Genomic DNA, 20,699 nt, shown 5'->3' with positions numbered 1-20,699 from the left:
GTGCTGAGCCCAGACACATGGCTTTATTGTGAAAAACACAGCACTAGGGGTTTTAAGCCTGGACCTCTTAGCCTGGCTTACCGTGTCTTAATGCTTGGATGACAGATTTATTTGTTGGTTTGTTTGTTTGTTTGTCTACATTGGCCTGTGCCTTTTAGTGCTACCTGACGTGGCGGCTGATGGAAACCAAACCCTCGGCCATTAAAACGTCAAGCGCCAGGCTGGATGCCTTTAAAAAGCTTGGGCTGCTGGGGTTTAATATGACTGTTTGCAAATAGACTCAGGTTTGTCTCCTTCAGCAGCCCAAACACACCAAAGGGCAGGCAGGTTTTATATAGCTGTGGTGCAGTGTTTTCCTTCGCCTGTGTAAATCAAGGGCAGAAAACAGCAGCGCGTTTGCTGGGTTAGGAGGCGCTCAGCTAAGGAGAGCCTTCCCCTGCTGCTAGCCTCATGGAGTCATCAGCTGTGTTACAGCAGACTGTTAAGCATCCCGTGGTGAAAGCAGTCAGAGGAGTGTGTCCAGCAGATCCAGGGAGGCTCTCCTCCTCCTCTACTCCACCCTGGTGAGACCTCACCTGGAATACTGCATCCAGCTCTGGGCTCCCCAGTTCAAGAGGGACAGGGATCTGCTGGAGAGAATCCAACAGAGGGCTATAAGGACAATTAAAGGACTGGAGCACTCACTGTCTTATTGAGAGCCCTGGGGCTGTTTAGTCTGGAGAGAAGACTGAGAGGGGATTTAATAAATGTTTATAAATACCTGAGGGCTGGGGGTCAGGAGGGAGGGGACAGGCTCTGCTCAGTTGCACCCTGGGATAGGACAAGGGGCAATAGATATAAACCACAGCACAGGAGGTTCCACCTTAACATGAGGAGGAACTTCTTTGCTGTGAGGGTCCCAGAGCACTGGAACAGGTTGCCCAGAGAGGTTGTGGAGTCTCCTTCTCTGGAGACTTTCTGGATGCATTCCTGTGCGACCTAAGCTGGATTCTATGATTCTGCTCTGGTAGAGGGTTGGACTCAATGATCTCTGGAGGTCCCTTCCAACCCCTAACATCCTGTGAGCCTGTGAAAGCAGAGACTGCTATGTGGCAGGGCAAAGCACAGTACCAGATAATGCTTGCCAGAGCAGACAGTGTTTCCTTGAACAGCCTCAACTTAGGGAAAATATCGAACACTTCTGGTCATGGTTTAGAGAGGGACAGATTGCTCGGAATGTGCTGCCCAGGGAGGTGGTGGAGTCACCATCACTGGAGGTGTTTAAGAGGAGACTGGATGAGGCACTTGGTGCCATGGTTTAGTTGATTAGATGGTGTTCGGTGGTAGGTTGGACTTCATGATCTCCAAGGTATTTTCCAACCTGGTCTATTCTATTCTATTCTATTCTATTCTATTCTATTCTATTCTATTCTATTCTATTCTATTCTATTCTATTCTATTCCCCCTGGGGCAGATGACGACCTCTTCACACACAGGACTAGAGTATTGGAAAGTTTAAATGGAAAAGCTTTCCACAAGTTTTCCACAATGTTACAATGCATAGTGGTGAGCATAGCAAAGCATGAAAAATACACAGGACTGCATGGTCTGGGCTTAACAGAGAAGCTCAGTGAGCCAAAAGCTTCACACAATGCCCTCCGCCAAATCAGACCAAAATTCAGTACTCCTTTTCTCCCCACCTTGGGTTCAACTTATGCCCCAGGGCTCTTTCTTCCTCTAAAGAAGAAAGGCTGGCTTCATAGAATAGAATCATAGAATCAGACAGCTTGGAAAAGACCTCAGAGATCGAGTCCAATCTGTTACCTAATACCTAACACCTCCTGACAACCTCCTGGCTCCAAGTGCCACATCCAATCCTTTTTTGAACACCTCCAGGGACGGTGACTCCACCACCTCCCTGGGCAGTACATTCCAATGGCCAATCTCTCTTGCTGGGAACAACTTTCTCCACACCTTCAGCCTAAACATCCCCTGGCACAGTTTGAGACTGTGTCCTCTTGTTCTGGTGCTGCTTGCCTGGGAGAAGAGACCAACTCCCTCCTGGCTACAACCTCCATTCAGGGAGTTGTAGGGAGCAAGAAGGTCTCCCCTGAGCCTCCTCTTCTGCAGGCTAAGCAACCCCAGCTCCCTCAGCCTCTCCTCACAGGGCTGTGCTCCAGACCCCTCCCCAGCTTTGTTGCCCTTCTCTGGACACATTCAAGTGTCTTAATGTCCTTCTTGCCTTGTTGCGCTTCTCTGGACATAAAAAGGCTGGCCAGGTCTGAAACTGCCTCCTCTTAGTCTCTGGGACTAGGCCCAAGCAGGTCAATGTTTCACAGTGAAAATTAGCTTGGCCTTGAAGGCCACAGGTAACAATGAAACCATCCTCCCTCCCCAGATAAGGGAGCTTGCTGCATCCAGGGATATGCAGAGGAAGAAAACAACTGACTTCTGTAATGATGCAGGATTTGTGGGAGGAAATACAAAGTCGTCCAGAAGGAGGACTGCAACTTTGTGGCTTTCTTAAGGCACCCAGCTCAAACTGGGACACTTCTAAACTAGCATTGAGAAATATTCTAGATGGGAGGTAGAATGAAGTAAAGAGAACACATAAATAGTAATTGCCCAGTATTGAGATTTACATTCTTATGTGTGCCACAGTGTTCAGCACCTCCATTCCACCTTGAGAAAAGATGGAGAGAGTCAGAGACTCACCGAGGCTGGAAGGGACCTTGGCTAGCCCAAGGGCTGTGCCCAGCCAGCTTTTGAGTAACTCTCAAGGACAGAGACTCCACAATCTCTGTTCAACTTGTACCAGTGTTTGACCATCCTCACAGCTGTCCTGTAGCTATGCACCACTGAGTCGAGACTGGCTCCATCTTCGCTCATCCCTCCAGGTTATTTGTATGCAGGGATGAGATCCTTCCCAAGCCCTCTGTTCTCCAGCCTCTCCTTGTAGAACCAATGCTTCAATCCCTTCATCATCTTCTGGAGTGCAATGAGTATGTACAAAATACACAATATTTACAATATTTACAGATATTTACAATTAATAAACAGCACAAGAACACCCCCTCCCAGCCAAGGACAAGGGGAAGCTACTTCTCTTTCTCTGCCCAGCCTGACCCCCCTGTACAAAAGGGTCAAGAGAAAGGGGCAGAGGGATGTTAGACTTAGCCCAAACAGTGCAGCCAAGGTCAAGCAGAAGCAAGTTAGCATCTCTCTCAGAGTGAAGAAGCAAAAGACAGAAATTGTTTTGGGAACAAACTCTTATGATAGATCTCTCTCCAATGGGATTGTTTAGAGTGATCTTTGTTTTCCTTTTCACACCCAGTAGAGATTTATCTACATTTTACTACACTTCTGTTCAAGATCTGAGAGAAATTTTGAAGGCATAGTCTAAAACCACCACAGCTTCCTAGGTCTTCACTCCTTGTACTGGCAAGATGAGCATGTCACAGAGGCTGAGCAGAGAAGGATCGTCACATACCTCAATCCACCAGCAGTACTCTGCCTAAAGGACCCCAGGAGGCTGGTGGTCTTCCATGTCACAAAGGGGACTTCACTTGCTCATGGTCAACTTGGGAGTCCACCAGGAGCCTTGAAGTCCTTTTCTGTAAAGCAAACCTCCATTCTATCTGTCTGGGTCCAGAGAGGGAAAGCACCTCAGCTCTTTTGAATATTCCTGTGTTATGAAATTAGAGGCACAAACGAGGCCAAAACATCGACAGCCCTCGAGGGTATTTATTACACAAATGAAGGGGATGGATCAGAAGGGGAGAGAGAGAAAATACAGAGGGAGAGACAGGAGAGGAAAGGAATTATAGTACCACACCCCTCACTCCCCAAGACAGTTTGGGTCTGTGGAGGAAGGCTGCTGCAGTTTGGCGAGGAGGAGAGGTCATCCTTGTTGGCTCTGCTGTCCTCTGAGCAGCCTCTTCAGCTCCATGAGTTGCAGCAGACAGAACTTAGGACACGGAGAGAGGGTTCCTCTTGGTCTGCTCCTTCCAGGCTCCATGGTGATGTGTCTGTCATTTTTCCTCTCCTGGGGTTCTCTGTTTTCCTTCAGAGCAGCATTGCTCTGGGCTTTTTCTTCGCTGGTGTTTTTCTTCCCAGCAGCACTGCCCAGGTCTTTTCCTTCTCCTGAGCCAGTAGTTGCTCAGATCTTCTATCCAGTTTTTAGGTATGAGTCCAGGTGGTGAATATGCACATTCCAGAGAGTATGGATAGCAGAGGCCTCTGCCCATTATTTCCAGGGCAGCTGCAGCCTGGTGAGCAACCTTTATCTGTGCATCTTCCAGAGAGTCGTTCCAGCAGCATCCGCCCCAATACGCACCAGCTTTGCCTGGGCAAGCAGAAAAAGAAAACATCCAACAACCACAAAGCAACAGAGGCTGGAGAGAGAGCTTGAGATGTTTTATGCTGGGTTTCTTTGTTCTTGTTTCTTTGTTTTTGTTTGTTTGGTTGTTTGTTTTTAAATGAAATTTGCAAATACAAACAGCCAAACTTTGATGCCAAGCACTATTAAACACAAGGCAAGGCAGTCGCCAGGCCTCAGCAGCTGGCTGTTTAGCCTAAAACCATGAGAAAAAAAAGGAAAACAGGAAACTCAAACAAATAATCTGTGAATTGATGTAGTTTCCATTCTTACCCTCAGTTTCAAAGCCTCCCTTACTGTGCAGCAGCTCCAGGAAGTCTGAAAAAGAGGAGGCTGAGGGAAAGAAAACCTCATTGCTGTCTACAATTACCTGAAAGGACATTGTAGAGAAGCTGGTGCTGGTCTCACAGCTATTAGTGATAGAACTAGAGGGAAGGGCCTCAAGCTACAACTGGGTAGGTTTAGACTGGACATCAGGAAGAATTTTTTCCCATGCAGAGTGGTCAGGGATTGGAATGTGCTGCCCAGGGAGGTGGTGGAGTCCCCAAGCCTGGCTGTGTTTAGAGGTGGTTTGGATGTGGTGCTTGGGGCTCTGGTTTAGGGGTGACCCTTGTAGAGTAGGGTTCTGGGTTTGACTTGGTGATCCTGAGGGTCTGTTCCAACCTGAATGTTTCTGTGAGTCTGTGAAACAGGTAGCCAACTGAGCAGACCAACAGACACTGAACAACAACTTAATTTTTGCTTTGAAGTTTATTGCATTGTTATATTAAGCATTTTTATTTACAGGTATTTCTGATCCTTTAGTTACAACATATTGCTCTTGTCATCGTGGTTCAATCACTCACTCACAAAGACCTTCTGCCTTCACACAGAGTTAAACCCAATTCTTTCACAAGCAGTTTTGGAAGAAAAATGATGCCTGACTGAAAATGCATGCCAAAAAAACCTCCCCAAAACAATCCCAAACAACTAACCTACAGTCTTTAGGTTAGGAAAATGTCTCTCTTGACTTTCTAACATTCTCTTGTCCAAAAAGAGAGTTGGGAGCCTCATGAAATCCCCCAAATGATGATGGAACAGCGCTGAGTTTTGCTATGCCAGGTCTGCAGTCAAATATCTGTATGTCTATGTGCATATATATGTAGGTCTCTCAATGCACACCTAGCTGTGTGCATGTATAGGTAAGTATATATAAGCCCCCCTCCCCCCCTCACCATACACACACAGAGACCAGAAGATTCTAGACCTAAATATACAGGCTTAAAAATAAAATACAATGATCCCAGGATGATTTAATCCTAAACAAACAAACAAATAAACAGACCAAAGGAAAAAACCAACCAGCCCCAGCCCACAAGGTAATAAATACAGCGTGAGATACATGGCATTACTGTAAAGTGCTCTACTAAAATCTCACTTATTAAAATAATGACAAAAATTATGTTCCTTTGAGTTGATTTATAGAATTTGGTAGAGCTATTAAATATTCACTACGTTAGCAGTGACTCTATGCTTCCCCTTACATTTTAAAGGAATAGATAAAGGCAGGCATTAAAAGGGCAAAGCAGCCACAACGAAGCAGCACTCCTCAGAGTTTGGGCTTTTGTCCTCAAGGTTCACTAATGACTGCAAGATTTCAAACCTACCAGCATTCTGTTACAGTTTGAAGGGGGGAACTTTAGCCTAGTTCCTGACTGCAAAGGCTGGAAGTAAAATAAATTACCACTGGATGTAAAAGGAAAACCATGCTAAGGTCTGTAGAATTCATTGGGTTGCTAATGGGCATGCAGAGCAGAGGCACAAACAATTGTCTCTCTCTTTTCTTCTTCTGTCCCTTCTCCTTCCAACTTCTCTCTCTCTCTCTCTTTCTCTCTCCTGTGGCCTTTATTTAGAATAAACCAGACCAGGTTGGAAGAGACCTTCAAGATCATCGTGTCCAACCCATCAACCAATCCAACCCACCTAATCAACTAACCCATGGCACCAAGCACCCCATCAAGTCTCCTCCTGAACACCTCCACTGACGGCGACTCCACCACCTCCCCGGGCAGCACATTCCAATGGGCAATCACTCTCTCTGTATAGAACTTCTTCCTAACATCCACCCTGAACCTCCCCTGGTGCAGCCTGAGACTGTGTCCTCTTGTTCTGGTGCTGGTTGCCTGGGAGAAGAGACCAACCCCCACCTGGCTACAACCTCCTTTCAGGTAGTTGTAGAGAGTGATAAGGTCTCCCCTGAGCCTCCTCTTCTCCAGGCTAAGCAACCCCAGCTCCCTCAGCCTCTCCTCACAGGGCTGTGTTCCAAGCCCCTCACCAACTTTGTTGCTCTTCTCTGGAGTCATTCCAGCAACTCAACCTCCTTCCTAAACTGAGGGGCCCAGAACTGGACACAGTACTCGAGGTGTGGCCTTGCCAGGGGATCTCTGTTTTGACTTCTGTGTGAGGTTACAGGAAGGACAGAGGGAGTGGGGGAGGAGGTGGACAGTCGCCCTGGATGGATCTGGGGGGTTCTGAGGAGATTCTGTGTTGTTTATAAATGGTCAATACCCATCTACTGCCCAGCTATTGGATATTTTGTACCTAGTCACTGCACATCTAGACTGTAGTTTCCTTGGAAACAGAGCTTCATTTGCTTCCATCCCACACTGAGCTGCTCTGGCAATTTTAGTTTGGGGGTAATTTTTCTCCAGATGGGGGTGGTGGTAATTTCAACCCACCACACATACAGATTGTAAACTGTAATTCCAACTGAAACCATGAAACTGATTTTTAGGGACTCTGCCAAACTGGGGAAAAAAAAAAACCCACCCTAAAATTCTACTCCTACTTTAAAACAGGGAGGTTTGAACTGCAGAAATTACTTGACACCTTATTCCTGTGCATTCCCATCCTTTTCCCTCATCATGCATGTGCAACATAGCTCCACTGAAGCCTAGCATCTAGGTCTCATTTCTCTTACATTGCACCTAATTTCAAAAGCAAAAGCAGTTCATACATGAGTGGGTCAGGTCCAATTTGCATCTACCCTGCTGGTTTGCAGCCAGTCTTGCCAGAGGGTGCATCTGCAAGAGCGTGGACACGTTAAACAGCTTTATGGCAGTCCTTCTGTACCACCAGAAGTTAAAAGAAACCCCCAAAACTACCAAAATGTGGTAGTAGCTCAAAGGTCTTTTCCAACCTGGTTAATTCTATTCTATTCTTTTATTAGTCTATTCTATTCTATTCTATTCTATTCTATTCTATTCTATTCTATTCTATTCTATTCTATTCTATTCTATTCTATTCTATTCTATTCTATTCTATTCCATTCTATTCTGTTCTATTCTATTCTATTCTATCCTATCCTATCCTATCCTACCCTACCCTACCCTATCCTATCCTATCCTATCCTACCCTATCCTATCCTACCCTATCCTATCCTACCCTATCCTATCCTATCCTATTGAAGGCAAACAACTTGGTTGGACTGGATGATCTTTTGAGGTCCCTTCCAGCCCCTAAACATTCTGTAGATTCTGTCAACTTCAGCAAATAAAAGTGAAACAGCCCAGAAATATGGGCCTGTCTTCCTGAATTAAAAAGCAAGCCCAATATGTTTTAGTTTCATATTCATTCATGTTTCAGCATAGCACTTGGGCTTTTCTTCCCCTCTCTTTTGCTGCCATTCCCTGCTACACCTGCTCTATTCAGCCATGGCAACGATTTCACCCATGGCTGTATGGATAAACTCGCCCTTCATATCAGGACCTAAAAACCCCAAATAAAAGCCCAGACCACAGCAGCAAACCCAGCCAAGTGTTACTTTTCATGCCTCCTGAGAAGAGCACTAAGGACTAAAGATTCAGCTCTGCTATCCCAGCTGAAATAAACAGCATGCAAATGCCATTTCCTTGGGGAATCTGCTCTGGCCCTGAGAAGGGCCCCTTCTCTCTTGTGCAACTCTGCTGGAGGGAGCTCACCCTGTGCAGAGGGCCACCACCTCTGCCCTATCTGCCTACAATTGCTCCATGCCACTTAAGCCCTAGTTTGAAGGGAAGTGGGATTTAGCTGGTCTTGCACTGACTCTCTGTATGAAGGTGAGATTCCTATCAAGCCACAGAACCGGCTACACCTCGTGGCTGGCAGTAAACGCATCATGACAGCATTGTCTCCCTGCTCCCTTCCAAGAACTCAGAGACACAGAGCTGCCCCAACCCAGGACTGTATCATTCAACAATATGTTTTCCCTACATCTGGAGGAAAAGAGGGAGAAACAAAACCTAAACTAATAAAAATCTGAAGAGCTGAGCAAGAAAGTAAATTATGGGTGCACCACCTGGCATGCCACCAACATACATATTCATGAGCTACACGGTAAAGAATGTACTGACAGAAAAACAATGTCCTTAGCTGCACTTCAGCAGTTTCCCTCAGTCAACACCACAGTCTCACACTCTGAATATAAAATGCTGTTGCTCACAGACTCAGGGCAATTTCCCCTTTCCAAGGCACTTAAAACTACTCAAAACCTGAACTACAAACCTAAGTGTCTAACTCGCTGCTCCCTTTTAATGTCTGGCCTGGCATTTCCAGTACCTAAAGGGGGCCTACAGGATGGATGGAGAGAGACTGTTTACAAGGGCCTGTGGGACAATGGCTTCAAACTAGAGAAGGAAAGATTTAGATTGGATATCAGGAGGAAGTTCTTCACTATGAGGGTGGTGAAACACTGGAACAGGTTGTCCAGAGAGGTGGTTGAGGCTCCTTCCCTGGAGATATTCAAGGTGAGGCCCTGGGCAACCTGATCTAGTTGGGGATGTCCCTGCTGAGTGCGGGGAGGTTGGACTGGGTGACCTTTAGAGGTGCCTTCCAGCCTGGACCATTCTATGATTCTATGATTTCCATCCTGTCAAGCACACTACCACTAGGATTTCTTTGTGGCTGGGTTCTGGTAGCACATGAGTTAAGGAAAACTCTCTCATTTCCTTTTTCCTCTAAGTGGCACCTTCTAAATCGTTCTTGCTCAACAGCACAGCCACTGCTCCACTTAACTTCTTCCTAAAAAATCTTTTCTCTTTTGCAGATCCATCAAAGATTTCACTGCAAAGGCACAGGTACATGTAATTGTGCAAGAGGTTTCATGTATACAAGTGTCAGATAAGAAAACCAGTTGCTGAACTCTACATTCTGCGTCGTGTTACCTTTGCTTGAGGTTCCTTTTCGTGGGGTTGAAGCTGCAATGCCTCTGCAGTGAGTTGCATTGCTGAAGCCAATCTCCTTTTATTTGCTGAATAGCAGCAAAACCAAGGTTTTGAGTATCAGATACTTGCTTTTTTATAGATGTTTTGCTTCTCATCCTCAAGCAGGTTTAATGTGGTCACCAAATGATGAAACCAATGCGCTTATGTGGCAAGTGTGGAGGGAAAGGCACTCTGAATGTGTGGCTTGGGTGCAATCCCCAATGCCTACCTTTTTTTGAAGCAAACCCCTAACTGCTATGCCTTTGAAAAATTAGCATACAAACCCCTCCCCAAGTTCCTAAATTTCTCTTCCATTCCAAAAAAATCTTAGATAAATAGTTTTAACCAGGAATTGAAGGGAGCCATTTCAACCTTTCTTCCTGCTCTGGTCACACGAGATCAGCTTCCAGCATCAGATGTTAATGGAGTGAGCATGCTTCTTGCACAGGGGCTTGTCCTTCTTGGAGAAGAAAGTCTGACCCTCCAAACTGTCACTACACACCTGAAATGGGACAAAAAGAGAAAGATCACCCAGCTGAGATGTATGCACCACACTACCCATTGTTCAGGAAGTCCAACCATGACACCATGCTATGCACAAATGCATTCAAAGAATGAGAATGGTTACCTTTTTCCTCAGGGGTATTCTTCTGGATGTAACACTACTGGGTAATGCAAGCATAACCTTCCTATCTTTAAAACAATAGGTCCTTAAGTGACAGCAGAGTTAGGTTCAGCACGTTAGAAGAACGAAAAACCCAATCACTAGGAGTGGGGCTTTCTGTTTTCTGCTCATACTGTGTCAGCAGTGATACTTTGGCTGCAGTCTCTATGTCAGAGGTACTCTTGCTACATTAGAAATGCAGCCCATGCCTGCATGGCCTTCAGTGCTTGCCCTGAGGAAGCAAACATCGTGGGTTAAGTGCCAGGACACGACTCCAGTCCAGGCCGACTCCTCTGGACTGGTTCCAAAGGCTCACAATAGCAACAAGCCTTCCAAATAACTGAGAAAGTGCCTTTTGTTTGGGCTCAAAACTGCACCAAGCTAGAGCTGTTAACTCCTATGTTGGCTGGGGTAGCACAAGCACTGCTCCCCTGGGTTTTTGTTTGACATGCAGACCAGCTATACTTACTGAGCACACAAAGCAGGTGTCATGCCAGGTGTGGCCAAGAGCTTCAAGAAACCTGTCTCCAGCTTCAATGGGGAATTCACAGCCATGACACAGGGTACCAAAGAGAGCATAGTAATCTGCAAACACACACAAGCAGACTTTAAGATGAAGCATGTGCAGAGCAGCAAGCCTGACCCCTCATGACCCCTGTGCTCTTCTGTCATTCGCAGGGGGGTGGCAATTTCCGGGGTTTATAACACCGAATACACTGAACAAAGAGCCTCCAGACCACTCCTAGATAGCCTCCTTTCACAGACTCACAACATCAGCCAGGATGGAAAAGACCCCAGAGATCATCAAGTCCAACCTATTACCTAATACCTAACACCTCCTGACAACTAAACCATGGCTCCAAGTGTCACATCCAAGCCTTTTTTGAACACCTCCAGGGACAGGGACTCCACCACCTCCCTGGACAGCACATCCCAATGGCCAGCCTCTCCTGCTGGGAACAACTTTCTCCTCACATCCAGCCTAAACCTCCCCTGGCACAGCTTGAGACTGTGTCCTCTTGTTCTGGTGCTGATTGCCTGGGAGAAGAGACCAACCCCCACCTGGCTACAACCTCCCTTCAGGGAGTTGGAGACAGCAAGAAGGTCTCCCCTGAGCCTCTTCTTCTCCAGGCTAAACAATCCCATCTCCCTCAGCCTCTCCTCACAGGGCTGTGCTCAAGGCCTCTCCCCAGCCTTGTTGCCCTTCTCAGGACACCTTCAAGTGTCTCAATGTCCTTCTTAAACTGAGTGGCCCAGAACTGGACACAGGACTCAAGGTGTGGCCTAACCAATGCTGAACCCAGGGCAGAATGACTTCCCTGCTCCTGCTGGCCACACTAAGCCTGATGCAGGCCAGGCTGCAGCGTAGCCAACAGAAGTTTAGCACATGTCAAAACCAAGAGCAAAGCCTTGGTTCGGTTTAGTAAGACAGTGTTTTCTGTGATGACTTCAAAATTCATTGTTATAAGAGGCATCTATCTCATCAGGACAGAACACAAGTGCTCTGGAAGAGCAAAGCCCTTGAGAGCTGTTCTGCCATGAAACAGCTTCACCACTGACAATACCACACTGGGAGGCTTGGCTGAGACACCTGAAGGCTGTGAGACCATTCAGAGACTTGGACAGACTGAGAGCTGGGCAGAGAGGAACCTCAGGAGATTCAACAAGAAGAAGTGCAGAGTCCTGCACCTGGGAAGGAAGAATAAACTGCAGCAGTACAGGCTGGGAGGGGATCTGCTGGAGAGCAGCCCAGGGGAGGAGCTGGGAGTGCTGGTGGGCAGCAAGTTCTGCATGGGACAGCAATGTGCCCTGGGGGCCAAGAAGGCCAATGGGATCCTGGGGTGCATTCAGAGGAGTGTGTCCAGCAGAGCCAGGGAGGTTCTCCTCCCCCTCTACTCTGCTCTGGTGAGACCTCATCCTGAGTACTGCATCTAGCTCTGGGCTCCCCAGTTCAAGAGGGACAGGGATCTGCTGGAGAGAGTCCAGCAGAGGGCTACAAGGATGCTGAAGGGACTGCAGCACTGCCTGGTGAGGAAAGGCTGAGAGCCCTGGGGCTGTTTAGTCTGGAAAAGAGAAGACTGAGAGGGGATTTAATAAATGTTTATCAATATCTGAGGGCTGGGGGTCAGGAGGGAGGGGACAGGCTCTGCTCAGTTGCTTCCTGTGATAGGACAAGGAGCAGTGGATGTAAGCTGCAGCACAGGAGGTTCCATCTCAACATAAGGGGGAACTTCTTTAACTGTAAGGGTCCCAGAGCACTGGAGCAGGCTGCCCAGAGAGGTTGTGGAGTCTCCTTCTCTGGTGACTTTGCAGCCCCATCTGGATGTGTTCCTGTGTGACCTGTGCTGGATTCTCTGGTCCTGCTCTGGCAGGGGGATTGGACTTGAAGACCTCTGGAGGTCCTTTCCAACCCCTAACATCCTGTGAGCCTGTGAATGAGTAAATGTTGCTCACTGGCCATCATTAATCCATGCAAGCATTTAAGGAGAAGAAAGACAGCAAACAAGTGACATGGCAGAACACATGGCAGTACAAAAGCCCTGCAGGGCACGGATTCACCAGCGCTGTTTCAGCTCTTTGCCTCCATGTTCTCAGAGAATCTTTTACTGACATTTTCCTGGTGCCAGCAGTCAAAGCCTTTTGTAAGCTGGCCTGTGGTTTGTGTTGATAAGTTTATTGGCTTTTCCTCTGAAGGAAGGGCAATAGATAAGGCAGACTGAAGGGCATCAGCTTTCTTTGGCATGCTTGAATTGCGGTACCACAGGAGCCTTCCAAGGCAGAGTTCTCGTGCTGCCACGTATCAACGCTTCCTGCACACAGCATTTTCAAGCCTAGGTTAATAACTCTGCACCTTTCAAAGGGTTCAAAGTTTGGAGATATTGGCACTTCTAATCCAATTGCAGTATCACCATCCAAAATATTCTGCAGATTAAAACATCTTAAAGCCAACTAAGAGCTGATGCTGTTGCAACTTCGAGTTCAGACATAAAACCCAAACCCTCCTCTGCACTAGGAAGAAGGGAACTTGGCAGTGACATCTACTCTTTATTTCTCTAGCATTAGTCAGAGACTGTTAACTCCAGCTGCACTGGAAGTCTTTGGAGAATGAAGAGATCTCAAATTAATCTAGACAGAGAGCCAGAGCTATGACAACATGCATCATAGTATCACAGTATCAGTCAGGGTTGGAAGGGACCACAAGGATCATCCAGTTCCAACCCCCCTGCCATGGGCAGGGACACCCCACACTAGATCAGCCTGGCCAGAGCCGCATCCAGCCTGGGCTTAAACATCTCCAGGGACGGGGCCTCAACCACCTCCCTGGACAACTCATTCCAGGGCTTCACCACTCTCATGGGGAAGAACTTCCTCCCCACCTCCAGCCTGAATCTCCCCACCTCCAGCTTCATTCCATTCCTCCTAGTCCTATCACTACCTGAGATCCTGAGCAGTCCCTCCCCAGCCTTCCTGTAGCCCCCTTCAGATACTGGAAGGCCACAAGGAGGTCACCTGGGAGCCTTCTCTTCTCCAGACTGAACAGCCCCAACTCCTCCAGTCTGCCCTCATAGCAGAGCAGCTCCAGCCCTCTGCTCATCCTCCTGGCCCTGCTCTGAACACCTTCCAGCACCTCCAGATCCCTCTTGGAATAGGGGCTCCAGAACTGGAGGCAGTGCTCCAGGTGGGGTCTCAGCAGAGCTGAGCAGAGGGGGAGAATCACCTCCCTTGCCCTGCTGGCCACACTTCTCCTGATGCAGCCCAGGATCTGATTGGCTTTCTGGGCTGCAAGTGCACACTGAGAGCTCATGTTGAGCTTCTCCTCCACCAGCACCCCCAAGTCTCTCTCCTCAGGGCTGCTTTCCAGCCAGTCCCTGCCCAGCCTGGATTTGTGCCTGGGATTGCCTCGACCCAGATGCAGGACCCTGCCCTTGCTCTTGTTGAACCTCATGAGGTTGGCCTGTGCCCACCTTTCCAGCCTGTCCAGGTCCCTCTGGATGGCCTCCCTTCCCTCCAGCTGTCTGCTGCACCACACAGCTTGGTGTCATCAGCAAACTTGCTGAGGGTGCACTCAATGCCACTGTCCATGGCACCCACAAAGATGTTGAACAAGCCTGGTCCCAGGACTGATCCCTGAGGGACTCTGCTTGTCCCTGGCCTCCACTGGGACATGAAGCCATGGACAGCCACTCTTTGGGTGCAGCCATCAAGCCAGTTCCTTATCCATCTAGTGGTCACCCATCACACCCATGTGTCACCAGCCTGGAGACCAGGATGTGGTGTGGGACAGTGTAGAAGGCTGTGCTCAGGTCACTGCCCACAACACCTCACAGAAGGTGTCTCCATTCAATTAGGTTAGCAACTTCCTACCTCAGGAATAAACTCTGTGAGGAGTGTAGTGCTCTTATTTTATCCCAGTTTTCCCTGCTCACAGTACAGAAAAGTGTGGATTTGTGCACAGGAGTTGTAACAGCAGCACACAGTCAATGCTCTGCACAACCCACAGGTTGTTTGGTGAGGAATTCAGTATTAGGAGAGTTAAAAACCCCACCCAACACAGCCATGAGCTCTGCACCCAAGGGGGAGTTATTGATTCCGTCAGCACTGGTTTTGAGTCATCAAATGGTTCCAGGATTAGGGGCTTCAGATTGCTTCAGGATGAAATTTCACCCTGCTGTCACGCTGGGGGATGCTGCTCATCTATCTGTTTCCTGTGCTGCTCCACAAATTCAGTAAGACCAATACATTACACTACTGATGCCAATGAGCCAGCAATCACAGCATCAGCCAGGCCAGGAAGCACCTCCAGTATCACCCAGTGCAGCCATTTTTCCCACTCCAAGACTGTCACTACACCCTGTCCCCAAGTACCACATCCAGATGGCTTTTAAATATGTCCCAGGGAGGGCAACTCAGCCACCTACCTGGGCAGCTCTTCCAGTGCCTCACAACCCTTTCCCTAAAAAAACTCTTCCTAGTAGAGTCATAGAATCAACAAGGTTGGAAAATACCTCAAAGATCACCAGTCCAACCTGCCACCCAACACCTCATGACTAACTAAACCATGGCCTCAAGTGCCACATCCAATCCCTTTTTGAACACCTCCAGGAATGGTGACTCCACCACCTCCCTGGGCAGCACATTCCAATGGCAAATGACTCTCTCTGTGAAGAACTTTCTCCTCACCTCCAGCCTAATGTGCAGCCTAAACCTCCCCTGGCACAGCTTGAGGCCACTCTCTCTTGTCCTGCTGTTAGTTACTTGTGAGGGGAGACCCGTGCCCACCTCTCTACAACCTCCATCCAGGTAGCTGTAGAGAGCAATGAGGTGTCCCCTCAGCTTCCTTATTTGTAGCCTAACCAGCCCCAGCTCCCACAGCCTCTCCTTACAGCCTTGTTCTCCAGCCCCTCACCAGCTCAGGTCCCTTCTCTGTCCCAGCTCCAGCTCCTCGTTGTCCTTCCTGTGCTGCGGTGCCCAACGCTGAGCACAGCACTCGAGGTGCAGCCTCCCCAGTGCTGAGAGCAGAGGGACAATCCCCTCCCTGCTCCTGCTGGCCACACTATTCCTGATGCAGGCCAGGATGCCATTGGCCTTCTTGGCCGCCTGGGCACACAGCTGGCTCATGTTCACCCTCCTATTCACCCCAGGTCCTCTTCCCCCCCACAGCTCTCCAGCCATTCTTCCCCAAGCCTGCAGCATTCATGGGGCTGTTGTGGCCCAGGTGCAGGACCTGGCACTTGGCCTTGTTGAAGCCCATACAGATGACCTCAGCCCATGGCTCCAAGCTATCCAGGTCTCTCTGCATCCTATTGCATCCTTTTGTAGCTGCCAACACCTCATTAAAGCTGCTCTGACAAATGGTGGATTAATTTTGTCTGCTTTTCTCATACTTTCAATACCAAGCACTTTCCATGGCACCCTCTGCTAACAGCTGTGGGATCAACCCAGAAGGAAATCTTAGCTACAAACAGATCACTAGGTTTCCATGCTAAATCTCTTCCTGGTCAATCCACTTCCACCTCTAGCCAAACTACAATGCTTCCTACAACAGAGACTTGGGGCTGTTTAGTCTGGAGAAGAGAAGACTGAGAGGGATCTGATCAATGTCTGTCAATAGCTGAGGGCTGGGGGTCAGGAGGGAGGGGACAGGCTCTGCTCAGCTGTACCCTGGGATAGGATGAGTGGCAATGGATAGAAATTACAGCACAGGAGGCTCCACCTCAGCATGGGGAGGAACTTCTTCACTGGGAGGGTCCCAGAGCCCCGGAACAGGCTGCCCAGAGAGGTTGTGGAGTCTCCTTCTCTGGAGCCTTTCCAGCCCTGTCTGGATGCATTCCTGTGTGACCTGTGCTGGATTCTCTGCTCCTGCTCTGGCAGGGGGGTTGGACTCGATGATCACTGGAGGTCCCTTCCAACCTCTAGCATTCTGTGATTCTGTGAAGCCCAAGAAAAAGGAATTCCTCTTCCCCCACCACCCCCAACCTTTATTCCACTCTGCTTCCCCACAGGTCACAGAACCCTTTGGCTGGGTTGCCTCTTACCCATCTCACAGTAGGGATCGCCATCCTCTAAGTGGAAGACGTTGTTGCGGATGGGGTTATGGCAGGCCACACACACGAAGCAGGAGACGTGCCAAGTTTGCTTCAAAGCATTTATTACTTCCTGTGTGGATCAGAGAAAGTGTTATGAACACATCAGCCTGAGGTGATGACTGGATTGTGGTGACCCTGCCTCCACGCCTGACGTGCCTCGAGCACACTTTGTTTCCTACTGCTGCTCAGAGAATGGGTGGGGCACATGGATTTCTGCTGCTGTGAACGAGGTGCTTTATTTATAGTACATCTCCTTATCTGTCAAAAGCAGCTTCTCATTTTCAGTGTAGGCTTGGACAGCTTTACAGACTCATTTGTTCACCTCTTCCGTTTTAATTAGGACCTCATCAACACAGGTCCCCTGAAAGAAGGAAAGCAGCATCTCCGACATCTCCTCATGTCTCTGAGTGTCATAGCATCATAGAATTGTCAGGCTTGGAAGGGACCTCAAGGATTAGCCAGTTCCAAGCCCCCTGCCATGGGCAGGGACACCTCACACTGCAGCAGGTTGCCCACAGCCACAGCCAGCCTGGCTGCAAAAACCTCCAGGCATGAGGCTGCCACCACCTCCCTGGGCAGACTGTGCCAGGCTCTCACCACCCTCATGGGGAACAACTTCTTCCGGACATCCAACCTGAATCTACCCACTTCTAGTTTTGCTCCATTCCCCCTAGGCCTATCATTCCCTGACACCCTAAAAGTCCCTCACCAGATTTCTTGGAGCCCCCTTCAGATCCTGGAAGGCCACAAGAAGGTCTCCTCAGAGCCTTCTCTTATCACAGAATCATAGAATGGTCCAGGCCAGAAGGGACCTCCAAAGCTCATCCAGTCCAACCTCCCTGCACTCAGCAGGGACATCCCCAACTAGATCAGGTTGCCCAGGGCCTCATCCAGCCTCACCTTCAATATCTGCAGGGAAGGAGCCCCAACCACCTCTCTGGCCAACCTCTTCCAGTGTTCCACCACCCTCATGGTAAAGATCTTCTTCCTAACATCCAATCTAAATCTGTCCTGCTCTACTTTGAAGCCATTGTCCCTCTTCCTGTCCCTGCAAACATCAGCAGACATCACACAGAAAATTCTGTCTGCTGTATGTTCTTTGGGAGATGTTACAGTGCCAAAAGATGGCACAGCCAGAGCCCTGTGTGACCCTACTTGCACAAGATGCCAGGTACACTGCTGTCTGCAGTGAAGCAGTGGACTTTCAGCTGGCAAGCTCCAATTAGCAGTGTTGGTGCTGAGTAGGTTAATGCCTCTTTCTGTCCACATTACCACTGGGAATATTTCACATCTAGCCAACCAATGGGTTCATCAGTGCTCACTTCAGCCAACCAGAACTTCTTTTTCCCTTTTTTCCCCCCCCTCCCTCCAATGCTGTGAAAAGCTGCCAGTTAAAAGCATTGTGCTCAGGAAAACCAACAGCTACAGAACAGCTTCATGTAAGCAAGAGACGAACGTGGAAGAGCCAAAAACATCCTAGGTGTGATGGGAGCTGCAGAGGTAAGTCACAGTCTGTATGGAAGTATGCAAACTGGGCCAGACAAAAGGGAATTTCCTGACAGAGAACCACTGAATGCTGCAGTGATTCCCACTGAAACCCAGGCCATGTGCTCATCACTTACCCCAAGGATCTTCCTCTGGCACTTTGAGCACTCAGGGGCAAAGAACTTCTCATAGCAGCCCTCACAGTACAGTGCCCCTTTCTCTTCCACAAATCCAATGTAAGCCATGGAGGTTTTGCAATGAGCACAATTAAACTCCTCTGGGTGCCAGGACTTCCCCAAAGCCACCAAGAAGGGTCCTCTGATGAGAAAAAAAGAGATTTTGTCAGTAAATGTCCCTGGATTGGCTCCTGCAAAAGTTGCTAGTGGGCTTAGCACACACAGACTCCCCTGTGCCATTACTCTACTGTTCATGACCATCCACTGCTCACTATCACAGTATCAGAGGATCACTAAGGTTGGAAGAGACCTCGAGGATCATCCAGTCCAACCTGTCACCACAGACCTCATGACTAGACCATGGCACCAAGTGCCACATCCAATCCCCTCTTGAACACCTCCAGGGATGGGGACTCCACCACCTCCATGGGCAGCACATTCCAATGACGAACGACTCTCTTGGTGAAGAACTTTCTCCTCACCTCCATTCTAAACCTCCCCTGGTGCAGCTTGAGACTGTGTCCCCTTGTTCTGGTGCTGGTTGCCTGGGAGAAGAGACCAACCCCTTCCCGGCCACAACCACCCCTCAGGTAGTTGTAGAGAGCAATGAGGTCACCCCTGAGCCTCCTCTTCTCCAGGCTAAACAATCCCAGCTCCCTCAGCCTCTCCTCACAGGGCTGTGCTCAAGGCCTCTCCCCAGCCTTGTTGCCCTTCTCAGGACACCTTCAAGTGTCTCAATGTCCTTCTTAAACTGAGGGGCCCAGAACTGGACACAGGACTCAAGGTGTGGCCTAACCAATGCAGAGTACAGGGGCACAATGACTTCCCTGCTCCTGCTGGCCACACTATTCCTAATGCAGGCCAGGATACCACTGGCCTTCTTGGCCACTTGGGCACACTGCTGGCTCATGTTCAGGTGGCTGTTGATCAGCACACCCAGGTCCCTCTCTGTTTGGGAGCTCTCAGCCACTCTGACCCCAGCCTGTAGCTCTGCATGGGATTGCCGTAGCCAAAGTGCAGCCCCTGGCACTTGGACTTGTTGAATGCCATCCTGTTGGACTCTGCCCATCTGTCCAGTCAGTTGAGGTCCCTCTGCAGAGCCCTTCTGCCCTCTAACTGACTAACATCTGCTCCCAACTTGGTGTCATCTGCAAACTTGCTGATGACTGACTCAATCCCCTCATCCAGATCATCAATGAAGATGTTGAAGAGGACAGGGCCCAGCACTGATCCCTGGGGCACACCACTGGTGACTGGCTGCCAGCTGGATGTGGCACCGTTCAACCATCCTGGTTGTTGGGGAGGTTTGGGTTACTGCTGTTTTTTTGTTGTTGTTTTGGTTGTTTGGGGGTTGTTTTGTTGTTTGTTGGGTGAGGTTTTTTTGGGGGGAGGAAGTCTTCCTGTTCTTATTTTTTCCTTTTCATTCAGAATCCAGTTAAAAGAGGGGCCACCTGCTAATACACAGCCTCCTCTATCAACTGCAAACACCAACCAATTATGCTTTCCATGTAGTTTGCCTGGCTAATGCAACACAGTTAAGAGGCAAGATGAACCTGGCTATTTCTCAGTCAACACAAAAGCCCCCATTTGAGATAGATGCACCTTCTGAGACCACAAACCTATTGAATCTGAAGCAGTTCTTCCTGTTGGTTACTGGGAGGAAAGCAGTGAAGAAGGGCTCCTGGAGTGCAGCTCGTAGCCCTTTAAGGAGGAAGCTGGGATCAAGCTCAGCGCTCCGGCCCTGGCTCCCAGCGGATGCCTGAGCAGTGCAAACACTGACCTAACCCAATACCCTCCTGCTGCTCTACAAGCACCTTTTTACATCAATGCCCTTTCAGTTATGTACTGATCAAACAATACAAGCCCTTATGTACAACAAAGTGCTCTCAGTGCGCCGTGTCAGCACAGGCTAATGTAAGCGATCCATTAACACACAGCTGACACTGAAGAGGCTCTCCTGGCTCCAGGTAGGATTGAGTTTCCAGCACTGCACTGGAATGATAGGCTCAGTTAGCTCTACAGTGGGAAGCAAGCACCCTGCTGAGGGGAGGGGAAAGAACTTTTACAGACTCTGCTGCATGGAGCTCTACAGAGTTTACAGCTCTGCCACACTGAAGATAGCCATTCAGAACAGCTCACAGGCACCTAGAAGGATGGGGAACAGCCTTAGAATCTAGTTTCTTTTCCAGGTATCTGTGGCTGTGCCCTGCA

General features: G+C 48.9%; 1 protein-coding gene across 7 annotated transcripts in view; it reads right to left on the bottom strand.

Moving 5' to 3' along the window:
- Nucleotides 1–3,722: 3,722 nt before the first annotated feature.
- PDLIM5 (PDZ and LIM domain 5) overlaps nt 3,723–20,699 on the bottom strand; it is a 194,797-nt gene continuing 177,820 nt past the window's right edge. For 6 of the 7 annotated variants that reach the window (XM_068136779.1, XM_068136782.1, XM_068136783.1 and 3 more), the window contains 4 exons: nt 18,450–18,630; nt 16,777–16,897; nt 10,710–10,825; nt 5,089–10,078 (listed from right to left, as the gene is read on the bottom strand). In XM_068136779.1, the coding sequence (XP_067992880.1) occupies nt 9,989–10,078; nt 10,710–10,825; nt 16,777–16,897; nt 18,450–18,630 (508 nt within the window). In that variant the 3' untranslated portion in view covers nt 5,089–9,988. Of the gene's footprint in view, nt 4,325–5,088; nt 10,079–10,709; nt 10,826–16,776; nt 16,898–18,449; nt 18,631–20,699 lie in introns of those variants that run through there. The other variant, XM_068136781.1, reaches the window with a different exon arrangement.

This window comes from Melanerpes formicivorus, unplaced genomic scaffold, assembly GCF_026170545.1.
Source record: "Melanerpes formicivorus ecotype bairdi unplaced genomic scaffold, bMelFor1.0.p_v2 SCAF_4, whole genome shotgun sequence".
NCBI lineage: Eukaryota > Metazoa > Chordata > Aves > Piciformes > Picidae > Melanerpes > Melanerpes formicivorus.
This window is presented reverse-complemented; position numbering and strand designations above follow the sequence as displayed.